The 23,225-nt window shown below is 38.7% G+C and overlaps 2 protein-coding genes and 1 non-coding gene across 3 annotated transcripts; 1 reads left to right on the top strand and 2 right to left on the bottom strand.

The window, feature by feature from the left end:
- Positions 1–13,697: 13,697 nt before the first annotated feature.
- Positions 13,698–16,010, top strand: LOC148910518 (uncharacterized). Its single transcript, XM_089031246.1, has 2 exons — positions 13,698–14,023; positions 14,347–16,010. Exons 1-2 carry the CDS (start codon positions 13,809–13,811, stop codon positions 14,762–14,764), a joined length of 633 nt encoding a protein of 210 aa, XP_088887372.1. The 5' UTR covers positions 13,698–13,808; the 3' UTR covers positions 14,765–16,010.
- On the bottom strand, positions 15,588–18,938 carry LOC148910517 (uncharacterized). Its single transcript, XM_089031243.1, has 2 exons — positions 18,337–18,938; positions 15,588–17,926 (listed from the first exon to the last, which is right to left on the bottom strand). The coding sequence occupies exons 1-2, from the start codon at positions 18,664–18,666 to the stop codon at positions 15,995–15,997; spliced, it is 2,262 nt and encodes a 753-aa protein (XP_088887369.1). The 5' UTR covers positions 18,667–18,938; the 3' UTR covers positions 15,588–15,994.
- A 1,097-nt stretch (positions 18,939–20,035) lies between these two features.
- Positions 20,036–20,117, bottom strand: Trnas-gcu (transfer RNA serine (anticodon GCU)). The gene has a single exon. It is a non-coding gene; the product is annotated as a tRNA-Ser (tRNA).
- Positions 20,118–23,225: the final 3,108 nt, after the last annotated feature.

Raw genomic sequence — 23,225 nt, 5'->3', positions numbered from 1 at the left:
TAGCTCTCTTCTATCCCCAACATGTACTAGTTTTTCTAACCCCACAGATGTGCAAGGGTTTTAACCCCAAAACAATGTTTCAAGCTTCCTATCTCCAAAATGTGCGTTGGCTTCTAACCCAACTTGTGCTAGGGTTTTCCAATCCCACAATATAGCCATCCAAGGCGTTTTACTGTAATCCCAACAAATGCTTGTCTTGCTCGCCCGCCATTTGCCAGGGTTCTTAACCCCAAAAGTTAAGGTTGTGCTAACCCCAAACATGTGATAGGCCTTCTTATCCCAAAGTGTGCCTAGAGTTTCTAATCCCACAATGTGTAGGGTTTCAAACCCCAACATGTTTTAAGCTCTCTATCTCCAACCATGTGCCAGGAATCTAACCCTAACCTGTGCTAGGATTTCTATCCCAAGCATGTGCTAGTTTTCTATCTCCAACTTGTGCTAGGGTTTCCAATCCCAAAAATAGCTAGAGTTTCTAATTCCCAACAAATGCTTGTCTTGCCCCTCCCGCATTTGCTACGGTTCTTAACCCCAACATGTCCTACGGTTGCTAGACCCAACATGTGCAAGGCCTTCTATCCCAAGCTTGTGCTTGGGGTTTTCTAACCCCAAAAGTACTAAGGGTTTTCTAACCCCAAAATGCTGCTGGGCCATCTATCTCCAACTTGTGCTAGGGTTTCCATTCCCAAAATAGATAGAGTTTCTAACCACCAACAAATGTTAGGGTTGCTCTCCCGCATGTGCTTGGGTTGTTAAACACAACATGTCTTAGGGTTTCTAACCCCAACATGTACTAGCGTATCTAACCCAAAGATGTTCTAGGTTTCTAGCGCCAACAGGTGCTAGGGGCAGATAACCCCAACATGTGCTAGTGTTTCTTCTAACGGCAAAATGTGCTAGGTTTTGTAACCCTCAACATGTGGTAGGCCTTCTATCCCCAACATGTGCTAGTTTTTCTAACCCCACAATATGCTAGGGTTTTAACCCCAACATGTTTTAAGCTCTCTATTTCCAACATGTGCTAGGAATCTTACCCTAACCTGTGCTAGGATTTCTATCCCAAGCATCTGCTAGGTCTTCTATCTCCAACTTGTGCTAGGGTTTCCAATCAAAAAATAGCTAGAGTTTCTAATCCCAACAAATGCTTGTCTTGCCCTCCCGCAATTTGCTACGGTTCTTAACCCTAACATGTCCCTACGGTTGCTAGACCCAACATGTGCTAGGCCTTCTATCCCAAACTTGTGCTAGAGTTTCTAACCCCACGATGTGTTAGGGTTTTTAACCCCAACATGTTTTAAGCTCTCTATCTCCAACATGTGCCAGGAATCTAACCCTAACCTGTGCTAGGATTTCTATCCCAAGCATGTGCTAGTTCTTCTATCTCCAACTTGTGCTAGGGTTTCCAATCCCAAAAATAGCCAGAGTTTCTAATCCCAACAAATGCTTGTCTTGCCCTCCCGCATTTGCTAGGGTTCTTAACCCCAGCATGTCCTACGGTTGCTAGCCCCAACGTGTGCTAGGCCCTTCTATCCCAAACTTGTGCTAGAGTTTCTAACCCCACGATGTGTTAGGGTTCTAACCCCAACATGTGCTAGGCCTTCTAACCCAAGATTGTACTAGGGTTTCTAACCTCAAATAGTACTAGGGTTTCTAACCCCTAAATGTGTTTTAAGCCTGCTACACACCCAACATGTGCTAGGGTTCTAACACCAACCTGTGCTAGGCCTTCTAACCCCAACATGTGCAAGGCCTTCTGTCTCCAAATTGTACTAGGGTTTCTAATCCAACATGTGCTAGGGTTGTTAAGCCCAACATGTGCTAGGCCTTCTATCCCAAGCTTGTGCTAGGGTTTCTAACCCCAAAAAGTACTAGGGTTTCTAACCCCAAAATGTGCTGGGCCATCTATCTCCAACTTGTGCTAGGGTTTCCAATCCCAAATTAGGTAGAGTTTCTAACCCCAACAAATGTTAGGGTTGCCCTACCGCATGTGCTTGGGTTGTTAAACACAACATGTCTTAGGGTTTTCTAACCCCAACATGTACTGGCGTATCTAACCCAAAGATTGTTCTAGGGTTTCTAGCGCGAACAGGTGCTAGGGCTGATAACCTCAACATGTACTAGTGTTTCTTACCGCAAAATGTGCTAGGTTTTGTAACCCCAACATGTGGTAGGCCTTCTATCCCCAACATGTGCTAGGGTTCCTAACCCCACAGTTTGCTAGTGTTTTAACCCCAACATGTTTCAAGCCTCCTATGTCCAACATGTGATAAGATTTCTAACTCACACATGTGCTAGGCCTTCTATCTCCAACTTGGGCTAGGTTTTCTAACACCACAATGTAATATGGTTTCGAACTTCAACATGTTCTAAGCTTGCTACTCCTAACATGTGCTAGGGTTCTAAACCCAACCTGTGATAGGCTTACTAACCACAACATGTGCAAGGCCTTCTATCGCCAACTTGTTCTAGGGTTTCTAACCCCAACATGTGCTAATCTTTCTAACCGCAAAATTTGCAGGGTTCGTAACCCCAACATGTGGTAGGCCGTTTATCCCCAACATGTGCTAGGGTTTCTAACCTCACAATGTGTTAGGGTTTTAACCCCAACATGTTTTAAGCTTACTATCTCCAACATGTCCTAGGGTTCTAACCCTAACCTGTGCTAGGATATCTAACGCAAACATGTGCTAGGCCTTCTATCGCAAACTTGTGCTAGGGTTTCTAACCCCAAAAAGTGCTAGGGTTTCTAACCCTAACTTTTCTCTACGGTGGTTAGCCTCAACATGTGCTAGGCTTTTTAAACACACAATGTGCTAGGGTTTCTAACCCCAACATATACTAGCGTATTTAACCCCAACATGTGCTAGTGCTTCTTCCTCCAACACGTTCTAGGGTTGCTAAACCCAATATGCGCTAGGATTTCTGACCCTAACATGTGCTAGGGCAGATAGCCCCAACATGTGCTAGGGTTGTTAAGCCCAACATGTGGTAGGCCTTCTATCCCCAACATGTGCAAGGCCTTCTATCTCCAAATTGTTCTAGGGTTTCTAACCCAACATGTGCTAGGGTTGTTAAGCCCAACATGTGGTAGGCCTTCTATCCCCAACATGTGCTAGGGTTTCTAACCCCACAATGTGCTAGTGTTTTAACCCCAACATGTTTAAGCCTCCTATGTCCAACATGTGATAGGGTTCTAACTGGTAAACAGGTAATACTCACGTACTGGACACAGAAATCCGTGCAAGCAAATCGAGTACGCACAGGAGGGTAAGTACTTCATGTATGCCTGATTATAATGTCCTGGCGGTATGCTTTCTGTTATCGTGAATGATGACGCTCTCCCACTGTATCCTAGTGCATCCACTGTATCCTAGTGTATCCAGTGTATCCAGTGTATCCTAGTGTATCCTAGTGTATCCAGTGTATCCTAGTGTATCCACTGTATCCTAGTGTATCCACTGTATCCTAGTGTATCCTTTGTATCCACTGTATCTACTGTATCCTAGTGTATCTTCTGTATCCTAGTGCATCCACTGTATCCTAGTCTATCCAGTGTATCCAGTGTATCCACTGTATCCACTGTATCCTCTGTATCCTAGTGCATCCACTGTATCCTAGTGTATCCAGTGTATCCAGTGTATCCTAGTGTATCCACTGTATCCACTGTATCCTAGTGTATCCTCTGTATCCTAGTGCATCCCGTGTATCTTAGTGTATCCACTGTATCCTTTGTATCCTAGTGTATCCACTGTATCCTAGTGTATCCTCTGTATCCTAGTGTATCCTCTGTACCCTAGTGTATCCTAGTGTATCCAGTGTATCCAGTGTATCCAGTGTATCCAGTGTATCCAGTGTATCCTAGTGTATTCAGTGTATCCTAGTGTATCCAATGTATCCAGTGTATCCAGTGTATCCACTGTATCCAGTGTATCCTAGTGTATCCTCTGTATCCAGTGTATCCAGTGTATCCAGTGTATCCAGTGTATCCAGTGTATCCAGTGTATCCAGTGTATCCAGTGTATCCTAGTGTATCCATTGTATCCACTGTATCCTAGTGTATCCTCTGTATCCTAGTGCATCCAGTGTATCCACTGTATCCTTTGTATCCTAGTGTATCCACTGTATCCTAGTGTATCCTCTGTATCCTAGTGTATCCTCTGTACCCTAGTGTATCCTAGTGTATCCTAGTGTATCCTAGTGTATCCAGTGTATCCAGTGTATCCACTGTATCCACTGTATCCTTTGTATCCTAGTGTATCCACTGTATCCTCGTGTATCCTCTGTATCCTAGTGTATCCTCTGTACCCTAGTGTATCCTAGTGTATCCTAGTGTATCCTAGTGTATCCTAGTGTATCCAGTGTATCCAGTGTATCCACTGTATCCACTGTATCCTTTGTATCCTAGTGTATCCACTGTATCCTAGTGTATCCTCTGTATCCTAGTGTATCCTCTGTACCCTAGTGTATCCTAGTGTATCCTAGTGTATCCTAGTGTATCCAGTGTATCCAGTGTATTCAGTGTATCCACTGTATCCACTGTATCCGCTGTGTCCACTGTATCCTAGTGTATCCTCTGTATCCTAGTGTATCAAGTGTATCCAGTGTATCCACTGTATCCTAGTGTATCCACTGTATCCTAGTGTATCCACTGTATCCTAGTGTATCCACTGTATCCACTGTATCCACTGTATCCTATTGTATCCAGTGTATCCTAGTGTATCCTAGTGTATCCACTGTATCCACTGTATCCACTGTATCCACTGTATCCTAGTGTATCCAGTGTATCCATTGTATCCAGTGTATACAGTGTATCCTAGTGTATCTAGTCTATCCAGTGTATCCTAGTGTATCCACCGTATCAACTGTATCCACTGTATCCTAGTGTATCCGGTGTTATCTAGTGTATCCAGTGTATTCTAATGCATCCTGGTGCAGTGTATCCCAATGTATCCCTTAATCCCAATGTATACTGTATTCTCATAGTGCATTCATGCTCTGAGTGTAATACCAGTGTATCTACTTTATCCTAGTTCATCTACTAGTATTCTACTTTATGTAAGACTCCATGACACTGGCACTCACCCACTATTAACTAAGGTTTACTGGGTTCCTTTGATAACATTGGATATCCTTAGTTAGAAATCCTAATTATATTATTCTCAATGTGCCATTTTTAATTTTTGCTATCCCTAGCTATAATTTATGTGATAGTTGCATGAATACTGAGAACAGATAGGGATAATAAGCCTGGTGTACCAATGACTGTATTACCAATGTTTGAGTTATTTAAGTGCCATTTCATACTTGACAAGGTTTACACACACATAAGCTGAGTATTGTGCTTAAACAAATGATTTTTTCATTCTTTATATATAGTAGTGCGTAAATGAGATATGCCATCACACTTAAAACTAATTTTTATCCCTTTAATAGCTGACAACAGGGACAGTATATGGTGTAAGCAGAGTGTCTTTAAGAGGTGGAATAGGAAAGTGAAATGTAACTTCTGTAACTTCAGTTTCAAAGATTTTTTAATGGCTATGATAGAAAAAAGTCTGATCAGATAAGAAATTACTCCGGGGGTACTCTGGTATAAAAAGGGTGGGAATGATTTTCGAAAAAAATAAATTTTTAAAATTTGGGCATGGTTGTGGCTACTTTTTTTCCCCTAAAAGAAACCAAGTTTTTACAACACAACTTAAACCAATTAAAACAAGAAGTGTTGAGTTGAAAGCAATGAAAAAATCAAATGCTTTCTCTTGTTTACCTCTTGGAACCATCAGTTGCATACTCTAAAAGATACCGCAAATGATTAAAACCTACACTGGATACACTAGGATACACTGCATACACTGCATACACTAGGATACACTGGATACACTAGGATACACTGGATACACTGCATACACTGCATACACTAGGATACAGAGGATACACTAGGATACACTGGATACAGTGGATACACTGGATACACTGGATACAGTGGATACACTGGATACACTGGATACACTGCATACACTGCATACACTAGGATACAGAGGATACACTAGGATACACTGGATACAGTGGATACAGTGGATACACTTGATACACTGGATACGTGGATACACTGGATACACTGGATACACTGGATACACTGGATACACTGGATACACTGGATACACTAGGATACATTAGGATACACTAAGATACAGTGGATACAGTGGATACAGTGGATACAGTGAATACACTGGATACACTGGATAAACTGGATACACTAGGAAACAGTGGATACACTAGGATACACTGGATACACTAGGATACACTGGATACACTAGGATACAGTGGGAGAGCGTCATCATTCACGATAACAGAAAGCATACCGCCAGGACATTATAATCAGGCATACATGAAGTACCTACCCACAGGAGACAGGAGCTGGTTCGTTACTTCATGTATGACCACACGAATTGGCACTATCTTGGGGTTGTGTGTTGTGGTAGTGTTGCATCGTTCGGTGTCACCTTTAGTGATCCGTGTAGGTGCAGCACATGTAGTTGGTGTAATACCCGTAGTACCCGTGGTAGGTGTAGTACCTGTAGTATCCGTAGTACCTGTAGTACCTGTAGTAACTGTAGTAGGTGTAGTAGATGTAGTATCCGTAGTACCTGTAGTAGGTGTAGTATCTGTAGTAGGTGTAGTATCCGTAGTACCTGTAGTACCTGTAGTACCTGTAGTAGGTGTAGTATCCGTAGTACCTGTAGTACCTGTAGTAACTGTAGTAGGTGTAGTACCTGTAGTATCCGTGTAGTACCTGTAGTACCTGTAGTACCTGTAGTAGGTGTAGTAGATGTAGTATCCGTAGTACCTGTAGTAGGTGTAGTATCTGTAGTAGGTGTAGTATCCGTAGTACCTGTAGTACCTGTAGTAGGTGTAGTATCCGTAGTACCTGTAGTACCTGTAGTATCTGTAGTATCCGTAGTGCCTGTAGTATCCGTAGTACCTGTAGTACTGTAGTATCTGTAGTACCTGTAGTAGGTGTAGTATCCGTAGTACCTGTAGTACCTGTAGTACCTGTAGTATCAGTAGTACCTGTAGTATCCGTAGTAGGTGTAGTACCTGTAGTATCTGTATTACCCGTAGTAGGTGTAGTACCTGTAGTACCAGTAATACCTGTAGTACCCGTAGTAGGTGTAGTATCCGTAGTACCTGTAGTACCTGTAGTAGGTGTAGTATCTGTAGTAGATGTAGTATCCGTAGTACCTGTAGTACTGTAGTACCTGTAGTACCTGTAGTAGGTGTAGTACATGTAGTATCCGTAGTACCTGTAGTACCTGTAGTACCTGTAGTAGGTGTAGTACCTGTAGTATCCGTAGTAGTTGTAGTACCTGTAGTATCCGTAGTATCTGTAGTAGGTGTAGTACCTGTAGTAGGTGTAGTACCTGTAGTACCTGTAGTACCTGTAGTACCTGTAGTATCCGTAGTAGTTGTAGTACCTGTAGTATCTGTAGTACCCGTAGTAGGTGTAGTACCTGTAGTACCTGTAGTATCTGTAGTATCTGTAGTACCTGTAGTATCTGTAGTACCTGTAGTATCTGTAGTATCCGTAGTAGTTGTAGTACCTGTAGTACCTGTAGTACCTGTAGTACCTGTAGTACCTGTAGTATCTGTAGTAGGTGTAGTAGATGTAGTATCCGTAGTACCTGTAGTATCTGTAGTATCCGTAGTACCTGTAGTATCTGTAGTACCCGTAGTAGGCGTAGTACCTGTAGTACCTGTAGTACCTGTAGTAGGTGTAGTACCTGTAGTATTTGTAGTATCTGTAGTACGTGTAGAACCTGTAGTAGCTATAGTAGGTTTAGTATCAGTAGTACCTGTCGTATTTGTAGTACCTGTAGTAGGTGTACATAGTACCTTTCACGGCAGCCATGTTGATGGGTAGAATTAATAAAATTGTTCATTCTATTGTTGAATTCATTTTAATTTCGCTTTAGGAATGAAATTTGATTTTCCTTACTCTGAAACATGCCCTGCCTTACTGGGCGCGTCACCAGTAGCGTTCATTTTACCTATCAAGGCGTACGCATGAAGACTATAATAACTCAAAATAAATAGGTGAAGAAAGACTTATAATCATACTTTAGTTTATTGTTTTCTTTTTAATATATTTTTTCGATTGACTTGAATTGTTTTGGAATTATCCCTTAGATTTCAGGATATGTACATCGTTAATCGAATATATCTACAGTTTCATCTAAAAGTCATAATGTCTTGATGTGGTTAAGGCAACTATGGATCTAACTAGAACTATATATATCTTAATACTTTATATCACTATATTTAGTTTTTAGACAAGAGACCATAGTGTGATTTGGTAAATCCTGTGAAATATTCTTTAGGTAGCGCATTTTTGAGTCTATCTGACTAATGCACTCTAATAAGTACACTTTGTTTCCCGTTAATGAAAACTGCTCTATGGTCTCTTGTTATCAAGTATAGTGTTAAGTACAAGCTAGAAATTCACTGAGGTATCAACAACACAAAGAAACACAAACTACTACAGATACTACACCTACTAGAGTTACTACGGGTACTACGGATACTACAGGCACTAAGGTACTACAGATACTACAGGTACTACAGGTACTACAGGTACTACAGATACTACAGATACTACGGGTACTACACCTACTACAGGTACTACAGGTACTACAGTACTACAGGTACTACGGATACTACATCTACTACAGGTACTACGGATACTACAGATACTACACCTACTACAGGTACTACGGATACTACAGGCACTACGGATACTACACCTACTACAGGTACTACAGGTACTACAGATACTACACCTACTACGGGTACTACGGGTACTACAGGTACTACGGATACTACACCTACTACAGGTACTACAGGTACTACGGATACTATACCTACTACAGGTACTACAACTACTACGGATACTACAGATACTACAGATACTACACCTACTACAGGTACTACGGATACTACAGGCACTACGGATACTACAGATACTACAGGTACTACACCTACTACAGGTACTACAGGTACTACACCTACTACAGGTACTACAGATACTACAGGCACTACGGATACTACACCTACTACAGGTACTACAGGTACTACAGATACTACACCTACTACGGGTACTACAGATACTACAACTACTACGGATACTACAGGTACTACACCTACTACAGGTACTACACCTACTACAGGTACTACACCTACTACAGGTACTACGGATACTACATGTACTACACCTACTACAGGTACTACAGGTACTACAGGTACTACAGGTACTACAGGTACTACAGATACTACATCTACTACAGATACTACACCTACTACAGGTACTACAGGTACTACAGGTACTACAGATACTACACCTACTACGGGTACTACAGATACTACAGGTACTACACCTACTACGGATACTACAGGTACTACGGATACTACAGGTACTACAGGTACTACAGGTACTACGGATACTACACCTACTACAGGTACTACAGATACTACAGTACTACACGTACTACGGATGCTACAGGCACTACGGATACTACAGATACTACAGGTACTACAGGTACTACGGATACTACACCTACTACAGGTACTACAGGTACTACAGGTACTACGGATACTACACCTACTACAGATACTACACCTACTACAGGTACTACGGATACTACATCTACTACACCTACTACAGGTACTACAGGTACTACAGGTACTACACGGATACTACAGGTACTACACCTACTACAGTTACTACAGGTACTACAGGTACTACGGATACTACAGGTACTACATCTACTACACCTACTACAGATACTACAGGTATTACTGGTACTACAGGTACTACACCTACCACGGGTACTACGGGTATTACACCAACTACATGTGCTGCACCTACACGGATCACTAAAGGTGACACCGAACGATGCAACACTACCACAACACACAACCCCAAGATAGTGCCAATTCGTGTGGTCATACATGAAGTAACGACCGGGAGCTGATGTTCAGTCACCTTTTTCTCTGGGATGCATGTTTCTCGTGCTTTGGTAACTGTTCTACAAAGATTTTTTCAACCAATTGACTTTCTTGGGATGGAGATTGGGGAATACGAACCTGGAATGAAATGGTGTACTCGGAGAAGAAACATTAAAGAAAAACACTCCCACGTGTAAGTCTTTCAACGGTAAGCTTACTAACCAAAAGAAAGGTTTGTGATAAGCTCTAAGTTTATAAACCTAAAAGACGCAAATATCCTAATATTCACCAAATTCTTTAACTTGCAAATCCTAATTTACCAGACATATGGCTTTTGATTTGTATTAAAGTTTAAAGTTGTCTTCAGCCGCATACTTCGAGAATGACGTTCGAGAATTAAGCAGTCAAAAGTTTCACGAGCGATTCTTCTAGATCACGACTTTCTATTTTAATTATTCAAAGGACGTATAAGAATTCATAAAAATAAGTGCTGTCTTATCACCTTCAACACAGCTAAATGATGTAAAAACATGATTTATAATACCTGGACAGCAATAAATCTTCTTATTTTCAAGCTTGATTCATGATTTCCCAAGTCACTACTATAATATTTAAATCTGGTGATGTTGCTTGTCCAAGCAATTACAGACCAATAGCCACATTTATTATCATCATTTGATAAAATACTTGAAAGAAAATATTTTAACCAACCATCAGTCATCTTGACAAAAACAATTTACTTTTTGATGATCAGTTTGGATTCAGGGAAAAGCATTCTACGGAACGTGCTATATTAGAAAGCCTTTGATATGATGAAGCAAGCTGTTGGCGACTAAAAAATCACTTGTGATCACTTTACGAAAGCCTTTGACACAGTAAATCATGGCATTTTGCTACAAAAATTGTATGCTTATGGAATTAGAGGGCTGGCACTTGATTGGTTAAAAGTTATTTAAGTATAATTGTTAGACAGTTTGTAAAATTGGCAATTCTGAATCTAGCCATAGACCTCTTTTGTTTCTGATTAAACATAAATGATCTACCTAATGTTTCTGAAAAGCTTAGTTTTCGTATGTTTGCTGTTAACACTAATATTTTCTTTTCTGACACTTAACAACAAGCTTAAGGGAAGTTGAAAAGGTTGTTAATGAGGAATTGGAGCATGTTATGAATTACTGTAAAATTATGAAATATCTGTTTAATCTAAAGAAAACCAACCATTTGATTATTAAATCCCCACAAAAAAGGCCTGATGTATCAGTTAAAATCAAAGATATTGAACAGAAAGAGTTTATAAAATACTTAGGCCCTAAGGTTGATGAGAACCTCAAATGGACTCGGCATATTAAACATGTTACTAACAAAATAGCAAAAAATATTGGTATTATTATTAGGAAGTTAAGGCATCTTGTCAACCTAAAAACATTAAAAGACATCTATTTATGATGCCCTCATTTACCCATATCTTACATATGGCTTGCTCTCATTGGGGTAATACATATGATTATACAAATCTCATCTAACTAAAGTCAATGCTCTGCATATTAAATGTATAAGAGCTTTATTTTTTGCAAGTAAATATGATTGTGCAACACCATTCTATAACTTACTACATATTTTGAATTTCAATGATCTGCTGAAATTCAAAATGGGTTGTTTCAAATTATGCATAATAAATTATTCAAATTAATAATAATAAACTATGGGAAGAAATGCCTTTAATTATTGAAAATATCAATTCATTCAAAGTTTTCAAAATTCATTAAAATGACTGACATCTGTTGAGTACCCAATAGTAATATATAACTAAATTTTCAAAATACATACGTACATACTTATAGCAGCTATTAAAAATTCTTGTGCTAGTTTTGCACCAAAATCGTGCCCTGATATAGTTTATATTTCCTGTATGTAGTGATGGTTTACTCGAAAGTTTATACTACTTAAACCATATCCCTGCACACTCACTGTGGTAACTGTTTAATATATTATTCATATTTATTTATATGTCTTTCTATAAAATCTAGTATACAAACATAATATAAACAATTATGCTTTGTTATTCAAGTCTAGATAAGTGTGTGAATAATTGAATTGAATTGAATGAAATGAAATAATATTTCACCATTCAAGTATTCACTGTGTAGAATTAATACTGAAAGTATATTGTATCAGGTGTTAGGCAGTGCACTTTAAACTAAGATCAGCCCTCAGAGGAAGGAGGCAGGGCTATCCCAAGTGCCTTTTCATGCTTATTATTGTTTTCTTAGGTTTCAACCGGATTATGGGCATCTTTTTCTAGTGATGTTGCTTTAGTGTTTGATGAAGGCATGTTTGACTAATTTGGCAAATGAAAGTAGCCAGTTGTAGGATATGTACTGAACCTGAAAGTACTCCAAAGGAATGCCAGTCATTTCGAGACACAGTCGTTTTGAGACAGGTCCTTTCGAGACACTAAGATACAAGTTCAAGACAGGCATATATCCGTTTCGATACACCTCATACACTGTTCAATATATATCATATATATAGGACTTTACAGGTTCAAAACGATCTTATAAAGATAAGTATTTATTGCTATGTTGAGATAGGAGGATACCAGACCAAACGTTACCAAGTTTTCCGTGAATTATTGACTTGCAAAACTCGTCAATCGACAACAAGTTAGAGAATATACTATTATAACCTTTATTTTTATCAAGGTGAAAGTATATGAATTCGATCCACGTCAAAAAAACTCCAGAGTAGATTCATCGAGCTTTGAGCTCCAAGCGGATCAAAATCTACCTATCACAGCACTTTATTGGCTTTTTTAACTCCTAACCAGCAAATATGCACAACCGACCAAATGCTTCAAAAGTCAATAACTCATATGCTTTTACCTTGACAATAATAATAAAGATTTTCGATGCACTATACACCAACGAAACCACACCAACATACAAAAAATTATGGAGTTCTGACTAAGATCTGGTAGTTTTGACTAGTCGAACATTCTTGTTGTCGAGTCAAAATATCTCGTCCGCGTCTAAAGTTTTTGAGCTAGTCGTTTGCGTGTTTCTCTCTAAACTTGAATCCCCTTTCATATTTATCTAAAAATTCTTCATAAAGTTTAGAAGATGTGAGTTTCTGATGAAGATTTTGGAAAAAATCATAGTTTTCTGATTAAGATCTGGTAGTTTGACGAGTTGAACATTCTTGTTGTCGATTGACAAGTTTTGCAAGTCAATAATTCACGGAAAACTTGGTAACGTTTGGTCTGGTATCCTCGTATCTCAACATAGCAATAAATACTTATCTTTATAAGATCGTTTTGAACCTGTAATATCCTACATATATGATATATGATGAACGGTGTATGAGGTGTATCGAAACGGATATATGCCTGTATCGAACTTGTATCTGTGTCTCGAAATGACCGGATACCCTCCAAAGTACTCCAGTATCTCTAAATGTATTGAAGAATTTAGAAAACAGATAACGTTAAAAGGTATGACATACACTGTACTTAAAGGACAACTGACCCTCCAAAATGACCCATTCTTAAGAGGAACTACATCATTTGAGAAGTCCAAAAATCCAGTTTTTAAAGGGGATAGAGCATCCATTTTTCTAAAACAATTTTTTGAAAACATCGCATATATCGCTCTGGTGGCCGCCATCTTGCGCTTTTATCGCGGGCTCAGAAAAATAGCGTAATGACGTCACAATGTCACAAGAGTTCAAGCTTCCAGTTGTTTGCCTGACTTCTTCCTCAGTTTCTTATACTTTTTACTCAAAAAATACAACTTGGTCATCAAATTAAAGGCATGTCAGAATCTAATTCTTCTTCCGAAGGCTCGGACAGCTCGGGAGACGATTTCGCTCAAGAATTTTTCGGAATGGACGACGAATTTGGTTTACGGCCATATCAGTTTGAACCAGAAATAGAAATCTCCTCAGATGAAGAGTTCAGAGAAGGATCTGACAGTGACATTATTGAAGACGATGAACAAGAGAACAATCGACTTACAAATTCAGATTGGTAAGTCGTACCTCTGTCTTATCACAAAACTGAACTACATATCCATTTTATATAAAATCGTATCTTGCCACTCGTGTTCTTGCAATCTGTTCTTTAGATATTGGTATGCATGAATCCAGTTTGCGACCAAAAGCAATACCAACTTTCACAATTTTAATTAAAAACATGTTTAAAAACATCGCTTGATAGTCAATAAGTTATATACTGCAGGATATAGATACAGGGATATAGTTGTGTCACAAGTTGTGTATGTATATTCTCACTTGGGACAATCGTTGATAATGTTCAAAGATACTAAGAATTGTTTTATTTCTGTTAAATAGGTGTACCTGTGGTAGCTGCCAAATTATGGATTCAATATCTGAATGCATTTGTTGCCAAGAAATCGAAAAAGTGGTTGCAACATGCCAGTCTGTTGTTGAAGATGGAGATGCTGATGAACCACCACCATGCATTACTCAACATCCTGGATTCTTACCTGTTTGTGCCAATAAGTATGTTCTTCGAACCGCATGGGCTCAGTACAAACAGCAGTACAGTAATGCGTATGAAGGCCCAGAGCACAAGCAGTACAGACACATTGCATATAGGCAACTAGCAAGATGGTGCTGGGGAGTTCTTGGAAAGGAAGTTCGGGTTGTTCTGCCCTCTTGTGCTGTCATGTGCATCAGAGCACACTTCCCTCCCCCTGGACTAGAGGAGGACTTTGAATTTGAAGGTTTTCACTATGCAGATGATTAGCTTGGCCTAAAGTTACATGGAGTTATTATATACATTTTATTTATTCCTTACTTCATTTCATATACACAGAGTGGATTTTTTTCTATCAGGATTTCTGAATTGATAAATTGAAAAGGAAAACATGGAAAGGCTGAGACCAAAATGTATAAGAGTAGTCATGAATTTATTTTTAGATGAAGTACATATAGAAAGTTGTTTATATAAATGTTTTCTAGGTTTTGCATATTTTATTATTTAAAAACAACTACACCTAGACAAAATATCCAGCTGAATAGAGAACCTAGTGTACAAAACACTAGTGGACAAAATCATGAGCTAACCAAGCAAATTCTGCAGTTATACTAGACATGGATAACCAATATTTCCTGGGCACCAATTTGTCTGAAAACAAGGCTAGTCAGTATTGTTTATAAAGAATTTGCCTTGAAGTAGCATGCTATAATGGATTCAAAAATTGTGCTAAATGAAAAAAAAATTCTCTTGGTGATAGAATCCCACCCCATCTTAGAATCTCGGTACTGACTAGTCTCATTGTCAGACAAATTGGCACTAGGAAATCTTGGCATCCAGGCTTGTCAGCCATTTATGGCTCATATATTTTTTTTCCAGGCAAATAGGCCCTTTGCAGCTCAGTAATCATGTGCTGATTAATTCACTGAGAGCAAATGAATGAACATCTTGATTCCCATGAGTGAAAGCGAAAGTCACTATTCAGCTGGAATTTTTTCTATACTACATTCATACTGGGAGAGACCCCATATATAATGGAGCGTAGATAGTTAAAGAAAAGACCTCTTTTAAGATTTCATTTAAAAGTCAATCGTTTCCTAAGTGGTAATGATATTTTAATACAATTTTCATCTGAACATCTAAAAACTGCAAACTTATCTACCACTTTAATCAGGTCCCCTTCACATTAATTACATATTTTGTTTATAGCAGTTTTACTTGGGTCTGTCATGTACCTTCCCATTTGTAGAAGCATTGTAATTATTACCAGTAATGAACACAACTGTTCAAAGATGAGGGGGATTGGGACGACAGGCTTACTTGACAGTTCTTTCAAAACAGCTATTCACTAGAGTACAATCACTAAAAGAGTGCCAATGATGCTTTGCATTATTTTCTACTAAATAGTGTTAATTAAAAATAGGAAATGGTTAGAATTAGCATCACTTAACACTACACATTTCAGTGTTTTTAGTCTCTACTACATTCCATTTAAATTAATTACCTAGAAAATCTTGACCGGTGTCGTTCAATCAATTCCTGTTTGTCTGGGGCAGGAACACTAGCAATGTTTCTTGGTAATTCAACCTCTTCAATTGGGTCAACCCCTGCAGCCTCCATGCCACCCTCACAAATTTCAAGTACTTTCAGTTGTAGCTCAGGGAGGAAAGCATAGCTTTTTCTTTGTAAGACTGGCTTAACAACCCAGCGCTTGTGCATCTTAGGGAAGCACTTGCGATAACGAGCTTCTCCACTCCTTGGGCCTTTTTGAACAATTGCTTGAATTCTAGCTGTATTGAAATTGTTGTCAATGGCAGCAAGTTGAGTACGAGCAACCATTCCCTTGTAAGAGAAGTGCTCTCTTTTTGAGCAATACTTCAGCATCATCAAATGATAAACTTCAAGCCCTCCTGTGTGACAAAAGTCGGTCAATCTTGCCAAGTCATTAAGTAACTTTGGTTGAAGGACAACCTCTTCTAGGGCCACATGAGCTGGTGACCCCGGCTTGATCCAGTGTGTGGTGCGCACTTGTCTGCGGGTTAGGGGAGGATGGGCACACTTTTTGAATACCTCTGCATCCTTCCAGGAATGCTTGTTCACGCAATGGTGAACAACAGATTTCCACTTCTCTCTCAAAAGTTGTACATCCCCATTACATGTAGCAGCACACCACCAAAGATGGTTTGAAATGGATTGTATCCAGGGTGCCAGCTCTTGGTTTTTCTTCAATTTTGCTTTCTTGTTCAGCTTTTTTACAATTGACTTGGAAAGATGCCACACATCATACTGGTGTTTGATGTAGCTAAAATCTTTTGCCATAGTGCTGGTGATGGATGTGTGTCTGTCAGTTGTGATACATTTTATACTGACCGTGTCTTCTAAAGTGTTCAAACACCTTAGAAACCCCTCTTTCTCCATAGCATTGGAGCTGGTTACTTCAGAGACTTGAACAATGCTGAAGGTGGCAATTTTCCCTGTGCTTGTCTCCATCATAGTATATGTGCCATATTTAGCACTATGGCCAGGACTGTCACTTCGGCCATCACCATTGAGATTTACTATGTCCTTATTTGACAGCTCTTCAATTACAGCAGCCTCCTCTCTCTTCCAAGCATCATTAACAACAGGAAATAGGTAACGTTCCTGATGTCTGTAAAAGACCCTCTCACTCAGAAATTTTAGGCCAAGACAGGATGCAAAGTTTTGAAGTCTGGTAAAAGTATTACCAGTAAATAATATTGATGAGGAAATCAACAAGTTCCCAATAGCTAAGCGATTTAACATTGGCTGTGAGTACCATGTCAAAGCATGATGTTTCATACATATAGTTGTCACAATAAGTAGGCTGCCTTGACATACAAAGTTGACATCAGCGATAGGTGCTCCACAGCTTCTACAAAACTTGAATAACTGCTGCAAACAAGAGTTAAATACCAAATATTTAGGTTCTTTGATATGGTTTTCAAGAGTTTTATTGCAGTCTTTGTTTTCTGGCTCTAATTCACTGTCCGTTGTTGAAACTGTCTCTTGCGATGAAACAATGAAACCATCATCATCGTCACTTAGTGGGAGTCCCTCTTCCTCTGAAAACAAAGACTTTTCTGACTTTTGTGGAGACACTGTTGGCATTGACTTTACTGGTGAGGTGTGATAGCTAGTACTGTAGCTGTGGTCGTGGAAGCTCACACTGAGTATTTCATCTCTACTGATGTTTGGTGAAGGGGAGGGATTGTAAACTGTTGTTGTGTCGGCATCTTTATAGTATCCAGGCTCTGTCTGAGTTGATGCAGTGGATGTTACAACATATCTACAACCAAGGCAACACTGAACACCAATCTCCTTACAAAGTGGTTCAGGAGAGAACTCTGGTGTTTCCATACTTGGTGGATCTTCACACGAGGGATTTATTGTGGCACATAGCTGCTCCACATTCTTTGAAAATACAAAAATAAACAATGTTTTCAACAATACTATAAACCATTCTTCGAGGCCTACTTTACCTTAAATAATACAAAATAAACATATTAACCAACAATGCTATAAATTATTCTTCCGTGGTCATTTATCCAAGCAAATTTGGAATATTACGGCAACATTGTTATGGTTTACGAATAAATATCAAATGTAAACTAAACACGTGCAAATAACCATTTTGAAAATTTCAAGTATCGATCAAATATTACTAGCTATACTTATGATTTTAAGCAACATTTCATCTATGAAAGCATAAATAGCTAATGATTGATGACTCGCTTCGGTATGCATTAATAAGTCTTTTTCATGAGTGATTATTTCGAAAAACAATGTAAACTATGTTATGTATAAATGACATGTTATCTCACCTCTTCGTTTTGTTTGCGTTTGAGCCGGTTCTCTGATGTAGCTCTTCTTTTAGCTGGCTTGCAAAAATTGAATACTGACGGAACAGCATCGCTCTTTAATCTCCTCTTCCTTTTTATCCCGGTTAACTGCTCCATCAGATCCACTTCAAAGCATGAATCCTCGAAGTGATCGCTGCAAACGTAGCAGTTCTTCAAAGGCGGCAGGTTCTCTCTCTTTATCCGCGCTATCCATGCCTTCTGAAGAGCTATTTTGTTAGGAATTTTGTGGTAGCTAACAGACTCAGTTTTGGAAGAATGGTTGGTGCATTCTGGCACACAACAATGGACCATCTGGATTAAGAAACTTACTCTAACTTAGACTATTAAAAGATCGACTAGCACTCGAAATATACAAACTCAACAAGTTTGGAATGCAAGCTTCACGTTGTGACGTCACGGCATTAATGCGGTAATTTATTGCGGGCTCAAATATGGCGCTCTTCTATTGCTATTTTTCGCGAATTGATTATTTCTTTTCGGCGACATAGAAGCTGTATCAGAGTTCAAAGTTGAATTTATGTGATCTATGTACGTTGTAGTTTTATATGAAAAACGGCAATTTTTGGGGTCAGTTGTCCTTTAAAGGCATGAGCGATCCAAGGTTTGTGTAAGGGGGGTAACTAGTCATCCCCTCCTTTTGCACAAATCATTTACTGATGACCCTTTGCTCTGAATCCCCACGGCACTTCCCTCAATAACAAATGTACCTTTCCTAATACACTGAAAACGTTTTAACCGGACAATCTTTTCACTCAGTTTACTTACATTAACTATGTTGTGGATATTTAAAAACTGCAATAAAAAGATGGGGTCACCATTCTCGTTTTTTGCTAGATGCTCTTCAAATATCTCAATTTATGGGGTTTATAGTGAACTGCGGTAGCAACCGGAAGCTGTAATCAAGAACCTTTATTCACAGATAAAAGTACTTTCATATAACAAAACGTACTCATAACTCGAAGTTTACTAGACACTATATTAATAGATCCATCAAAGTCATTAAATGACTATGATTCTTGAACTATTAGTGTAAAATGCAGGTATGTGCGCTTCTACGAACATCCAAAAACTGAACATGTCAACTATTCCCATCAAAATAATTTAAAATCTATTCAATAAACTTTCCTTCATATTTTGATATATAATGACGAGTATCGCATTTATCAAAAATCAAAAAAAATGGGGGTCACCATTCTCGTTTTTGATTTATCTTGAAAAAACAACTCAAAATGGTCGTCATTATATATCAAAATATGAAGGAAAGTTTATTGGATAGATTTTGAAACATTTTGATGTGAATAGTTGACGTGCAATTTTTGGACGTTCGTAGAGGCGCACATACCCGCATTTTTCACTAATAGTATCATAGTCAAGAATCATAATCATCCAATGACTTTAATGGATTTAATACTATGGCAATGCAAAATAACGGATCAAACGTTATATTAATATTTGGATGAAAGAATTCGAATGTATCGACGGACGAATAAAAATGATATATTGGCTGACGTTGTGTCATTACAGCATGTGACCAAAAACTCAAACTTTTACTCATGCGTAATACTGATGCATAAAGTAGAGGTCATGTAAATGAAACCAGAACGATAGGGACGTAGGAACACACATGATGCCCGTGCAAGATACAAAAAAAATTACCCGTCGACGAGGATGGGATTCGAACCCACGCGGGCAGAACCCATTGGATTAGCAGTCCAACGCCTTAACCACTCGGCCACCTCGTCTGATCATGGTTAACACCTTATTAGGGGTCTCCACATTAGCATCTTTTGCAAGATTTCGGCAATCATATATTGCCACTATTGACGATTCTTAAAAGTCACGTGCATGCGGCTTAGCCTCGCTCCTAAAATAGAAAACAAAAGCGGAAATTACACTAACAAATATCACCTGAATTCGAGGTTAAGCCCGCATCACGTGACTTTTATGAATCGTGAATTGTTATAATGATAATAATAATAATAATAATAATAATAATAATAATAATTTAATGAATTTCTATAGCGTTATACAGTCAATGTCGTTAACGTTGTCCAACGAAAAAAGAAATTTACACATTTACACATATAGTCATTTACACATTTAGACATTTAGACTAAAAGAAATATCACGTGTTTCATTATGTATTCTTTGCCTCGTGTGCGTCAGCCTGAACTTTAAATGTAAAATTCAACTCGTGAATCGAAAATCCAGAATGCCGCCTGACCATTTAGTGAGGATTTAAGATGGAGAATGGTATTTACGCGTTTGTTTTATGTCAGAACGTTCGAGGAAACACATGATATTTTTTAGTCTAAATGTGTAAATGTGTAAATGTGTAAATGTGTAAATGTGTAAATGTGTAAATGTGTAAATGTGTAAATGTGTAAATGTGTAAATGTGTAAATGTGTAAATGTGTAAATGTGTAAATGTCTTTTTTGGGTAGACAACGTTAATAACATTGACTGTAAAATACACTCTATAACGATTTACAATGAATTTTCAAACATAAAATATAGAAATATATATATATATATAGAAACCCTCGCACTCTGTTCAAGCCGGCCCATGTTATGTCAAAACAAGAGAGCATAAATAACAATATCGCGCGCGCCGGAAAAAATTAATATTTCCGACCTTGCTGGGAATCGAACCCACGACCTATGGAATTGTACTACCGATGCTCTACCAGCTGAGCTAGAGGTCAGACTGAGAGCAGGCCGGGGTGAAATAGATGGTAGGTAGCGGTAAATATGATGCAAAGATGAGTATCCGATGGTATCCGATGTTGATCTTATGTATATATGCTCTGACCTTGCAGTACTAAGCCTGAATTAAGATTACTGAATGGCATTCTCACAACCATGCAGTTCTTTTCAGCATTTTGTGGGTCTCAATATATAAGACACAAATAGTGTGAGCTCTGGAAATGCATTTTTCAATGATCTTTTCATACAGTACATATAAGTCAGATATTTAAACCATATTCCTTGACAAGAGTAAAGACCTTGTTTGGTCTGATCCTGAAGAAGTGGACACTTGGGCTATCAGCCCTAGAGGTGCAGGATGGCTCTTTGGACCTAACGGTCACGCGTGAGGTATGTGGCCAATAATTCCAGTTTTCATAGTTTTGTTGTAACCACAACCAGATCGAGTCAAGGCTTTGGTTTTTGTTTTATTATTACTCATCACATGATGATCCTTCTAAGCTATTGACTGAACAATTACCATATTTAGCATTGGCATTTCTACTCAGTGGTTCTTCATTCACTATTTTATGATTTGATTATTTATATAGCGCTCTTTTACATATGGATATGATCACTGTTTTACAATAAGGTATGAATAAGAGATGGTTAGTATGACATGTAGACACTGAGGGTGGTCACTGCCAGGATTTCTATACGTCCTCAGTGGTTCTTTTACTTCCCTCCGATATTGGTTAGTAGTGATGATGAAGTCTGGAGAGACAGGACCGCCATTTAAAGTGGTCATCCGAGCCACTTGAAAGTCTAACTATTTGTAGATGTAATTACAAAGACAGCACCTTCTCCTCCGTTATTCTAAGACCACGAGTGTTGGTCTGGCTGCCAAGGTTTAAACCCACAACCTCCCACACAACAGTCGGGTGCTCAATGAACTGAGCCAATTCAGCAAAAATTGACTTCAGTTTTTCTTTTGCAGTTTGTTCACATCAATAACCTGAAGCTCATATGCAGAGCACATCAACTGGTACATGAAGGATACAAGTACATGTTTGATGAGAAGTTAGTGACCGTATGTTCTGCTCCCAACTACTGCTATCGCTGTGGTAGCATTGCCTCCATACTATCCTTTACTGATGCAGATACAAGAGAGCCCAAGCTTTTCCAGGCAGTACCTGATTATGAGAGGGTTATACCCCCTAGGACTACTATTCCTTACTTTTTGTAAACTGTTACTCATAACTAGAGAATGAAGTGCTCAGTGAAAATAATAGCCCTTTTAGGCAATGTCTGACCTTAGGGGCAGTACTAGTTAGTCAAGACTTGAGAAAACTGAGGACTTCTAATTTATATCCTACATATGTGCAGTCTGACTCTGTTTTCAAAGTTCAAGTCAGGCTGATCTCAGACTAATAATTCAATGCCTGACGTAAATGACTATTCATTTTTTAATAAGGAATAGGGGGGAGGGATTAGAGGTTCAAGTAGTGGGGGGGGGGGGGGGGGTACGCACAAAAAAAGATTTATACAGCATCTTTACAATAATTATTAACAAAATGGAAAATTAGGAGGGGCCAATTTTATGTAACAACGGAAGTAAGATTTCTGGTATGGGTTAGCAAGAGAACACCACTGCCCCCACCCTTCCCCGATAAATAGACAAATGGGCTGCTAATCCTGTCACAGCTTTTATTGATAAGCATTCATCTTTATCGTACAGTATTTACGGAATTATCGATATTTAGTTCCCAAATTGCAATATGAATATGTGTTAGTGTATCACTAGTAACAAAATTGTCAACCATGATCTGCTAAAACTATAGTTTAATGAAGTAAAAACATCTGTTAGAGTAATTTTGGTAAACCCGTCCCGAACGCATGTGTAATATCGGTTATTAGCAAGACATTAAGTATTCCGTTAACGTTTATTGATTGTGTTTTATTACTTTGTTGTAAAAAGTCTAATGATATCCATGATAGTGTCATTGTCTTCATATAAATCATTCAATCACAATTAGGGCATAGATACATTATTTAACAATTTTTCGCTGAAGGCGAAGTGATTATCGGGGAATAATTTACCGAGACGCGAGTCTTCGAGCGGCTCTCCGATATTCACTGAGCTGAGGCAAATAATTGTTTTAGTA

The sequence above is a fragment of the Actinia tenebrosa genome, unplaced genomic scaffold, assembly GCF_029948245.1.
Source record: "Actinia tenebrosa isolate PJP-AT-01 unplaced genomic scaffold, QUT_ActTen_1.0 PGA_scaffold16__25_contigs__length_10494907, whole genome shotgun sequence".
NCBI lineage: Eukaryota > Metazoa > Cnidaria > Anthozoa > Actiniaria > Actiniidae > Actinia > Actinia tenebrosa.
This window is presented reverse-complemented; position numbering and strand designations above follow the sequence as displayed.

What these genes read in the sequence shown, in the direction of transcription:
- LOC148910517 (XM_089031243.1), bottom strand. Translation starts at nt 18,666, where the DNA reads ATGGTCCATTGTTGTGTGCCAGAATGCACCAACCATTCTTCCAAAACT. An exon ending in AACGCAAACAAAACGAAGAG is followed by an intron (nt 17,927 to 18,336) that starts GTGAGATAACAT and finishes GTATTTTCAAAG; the next exon opens with AATGTGGAGCAGCTATGTGC.
- LOC148910518 (XM_089031246.1), top strand. Translation starts at nt 13,809, where the DNA reads ATGTCAGAATCTAATTCTTCTTCCGAAGGCTCGGACAGCTCGGGAGAC. An exon ending in CGACTTACAAATTCAGATTG is followed by an intron (nt 14,024 to 14,346) that starts GTAAGTCGTACC and finishes TCTGTTAAATAG; the next exon opens with GTGTACCTGTGGTAGCTGCC.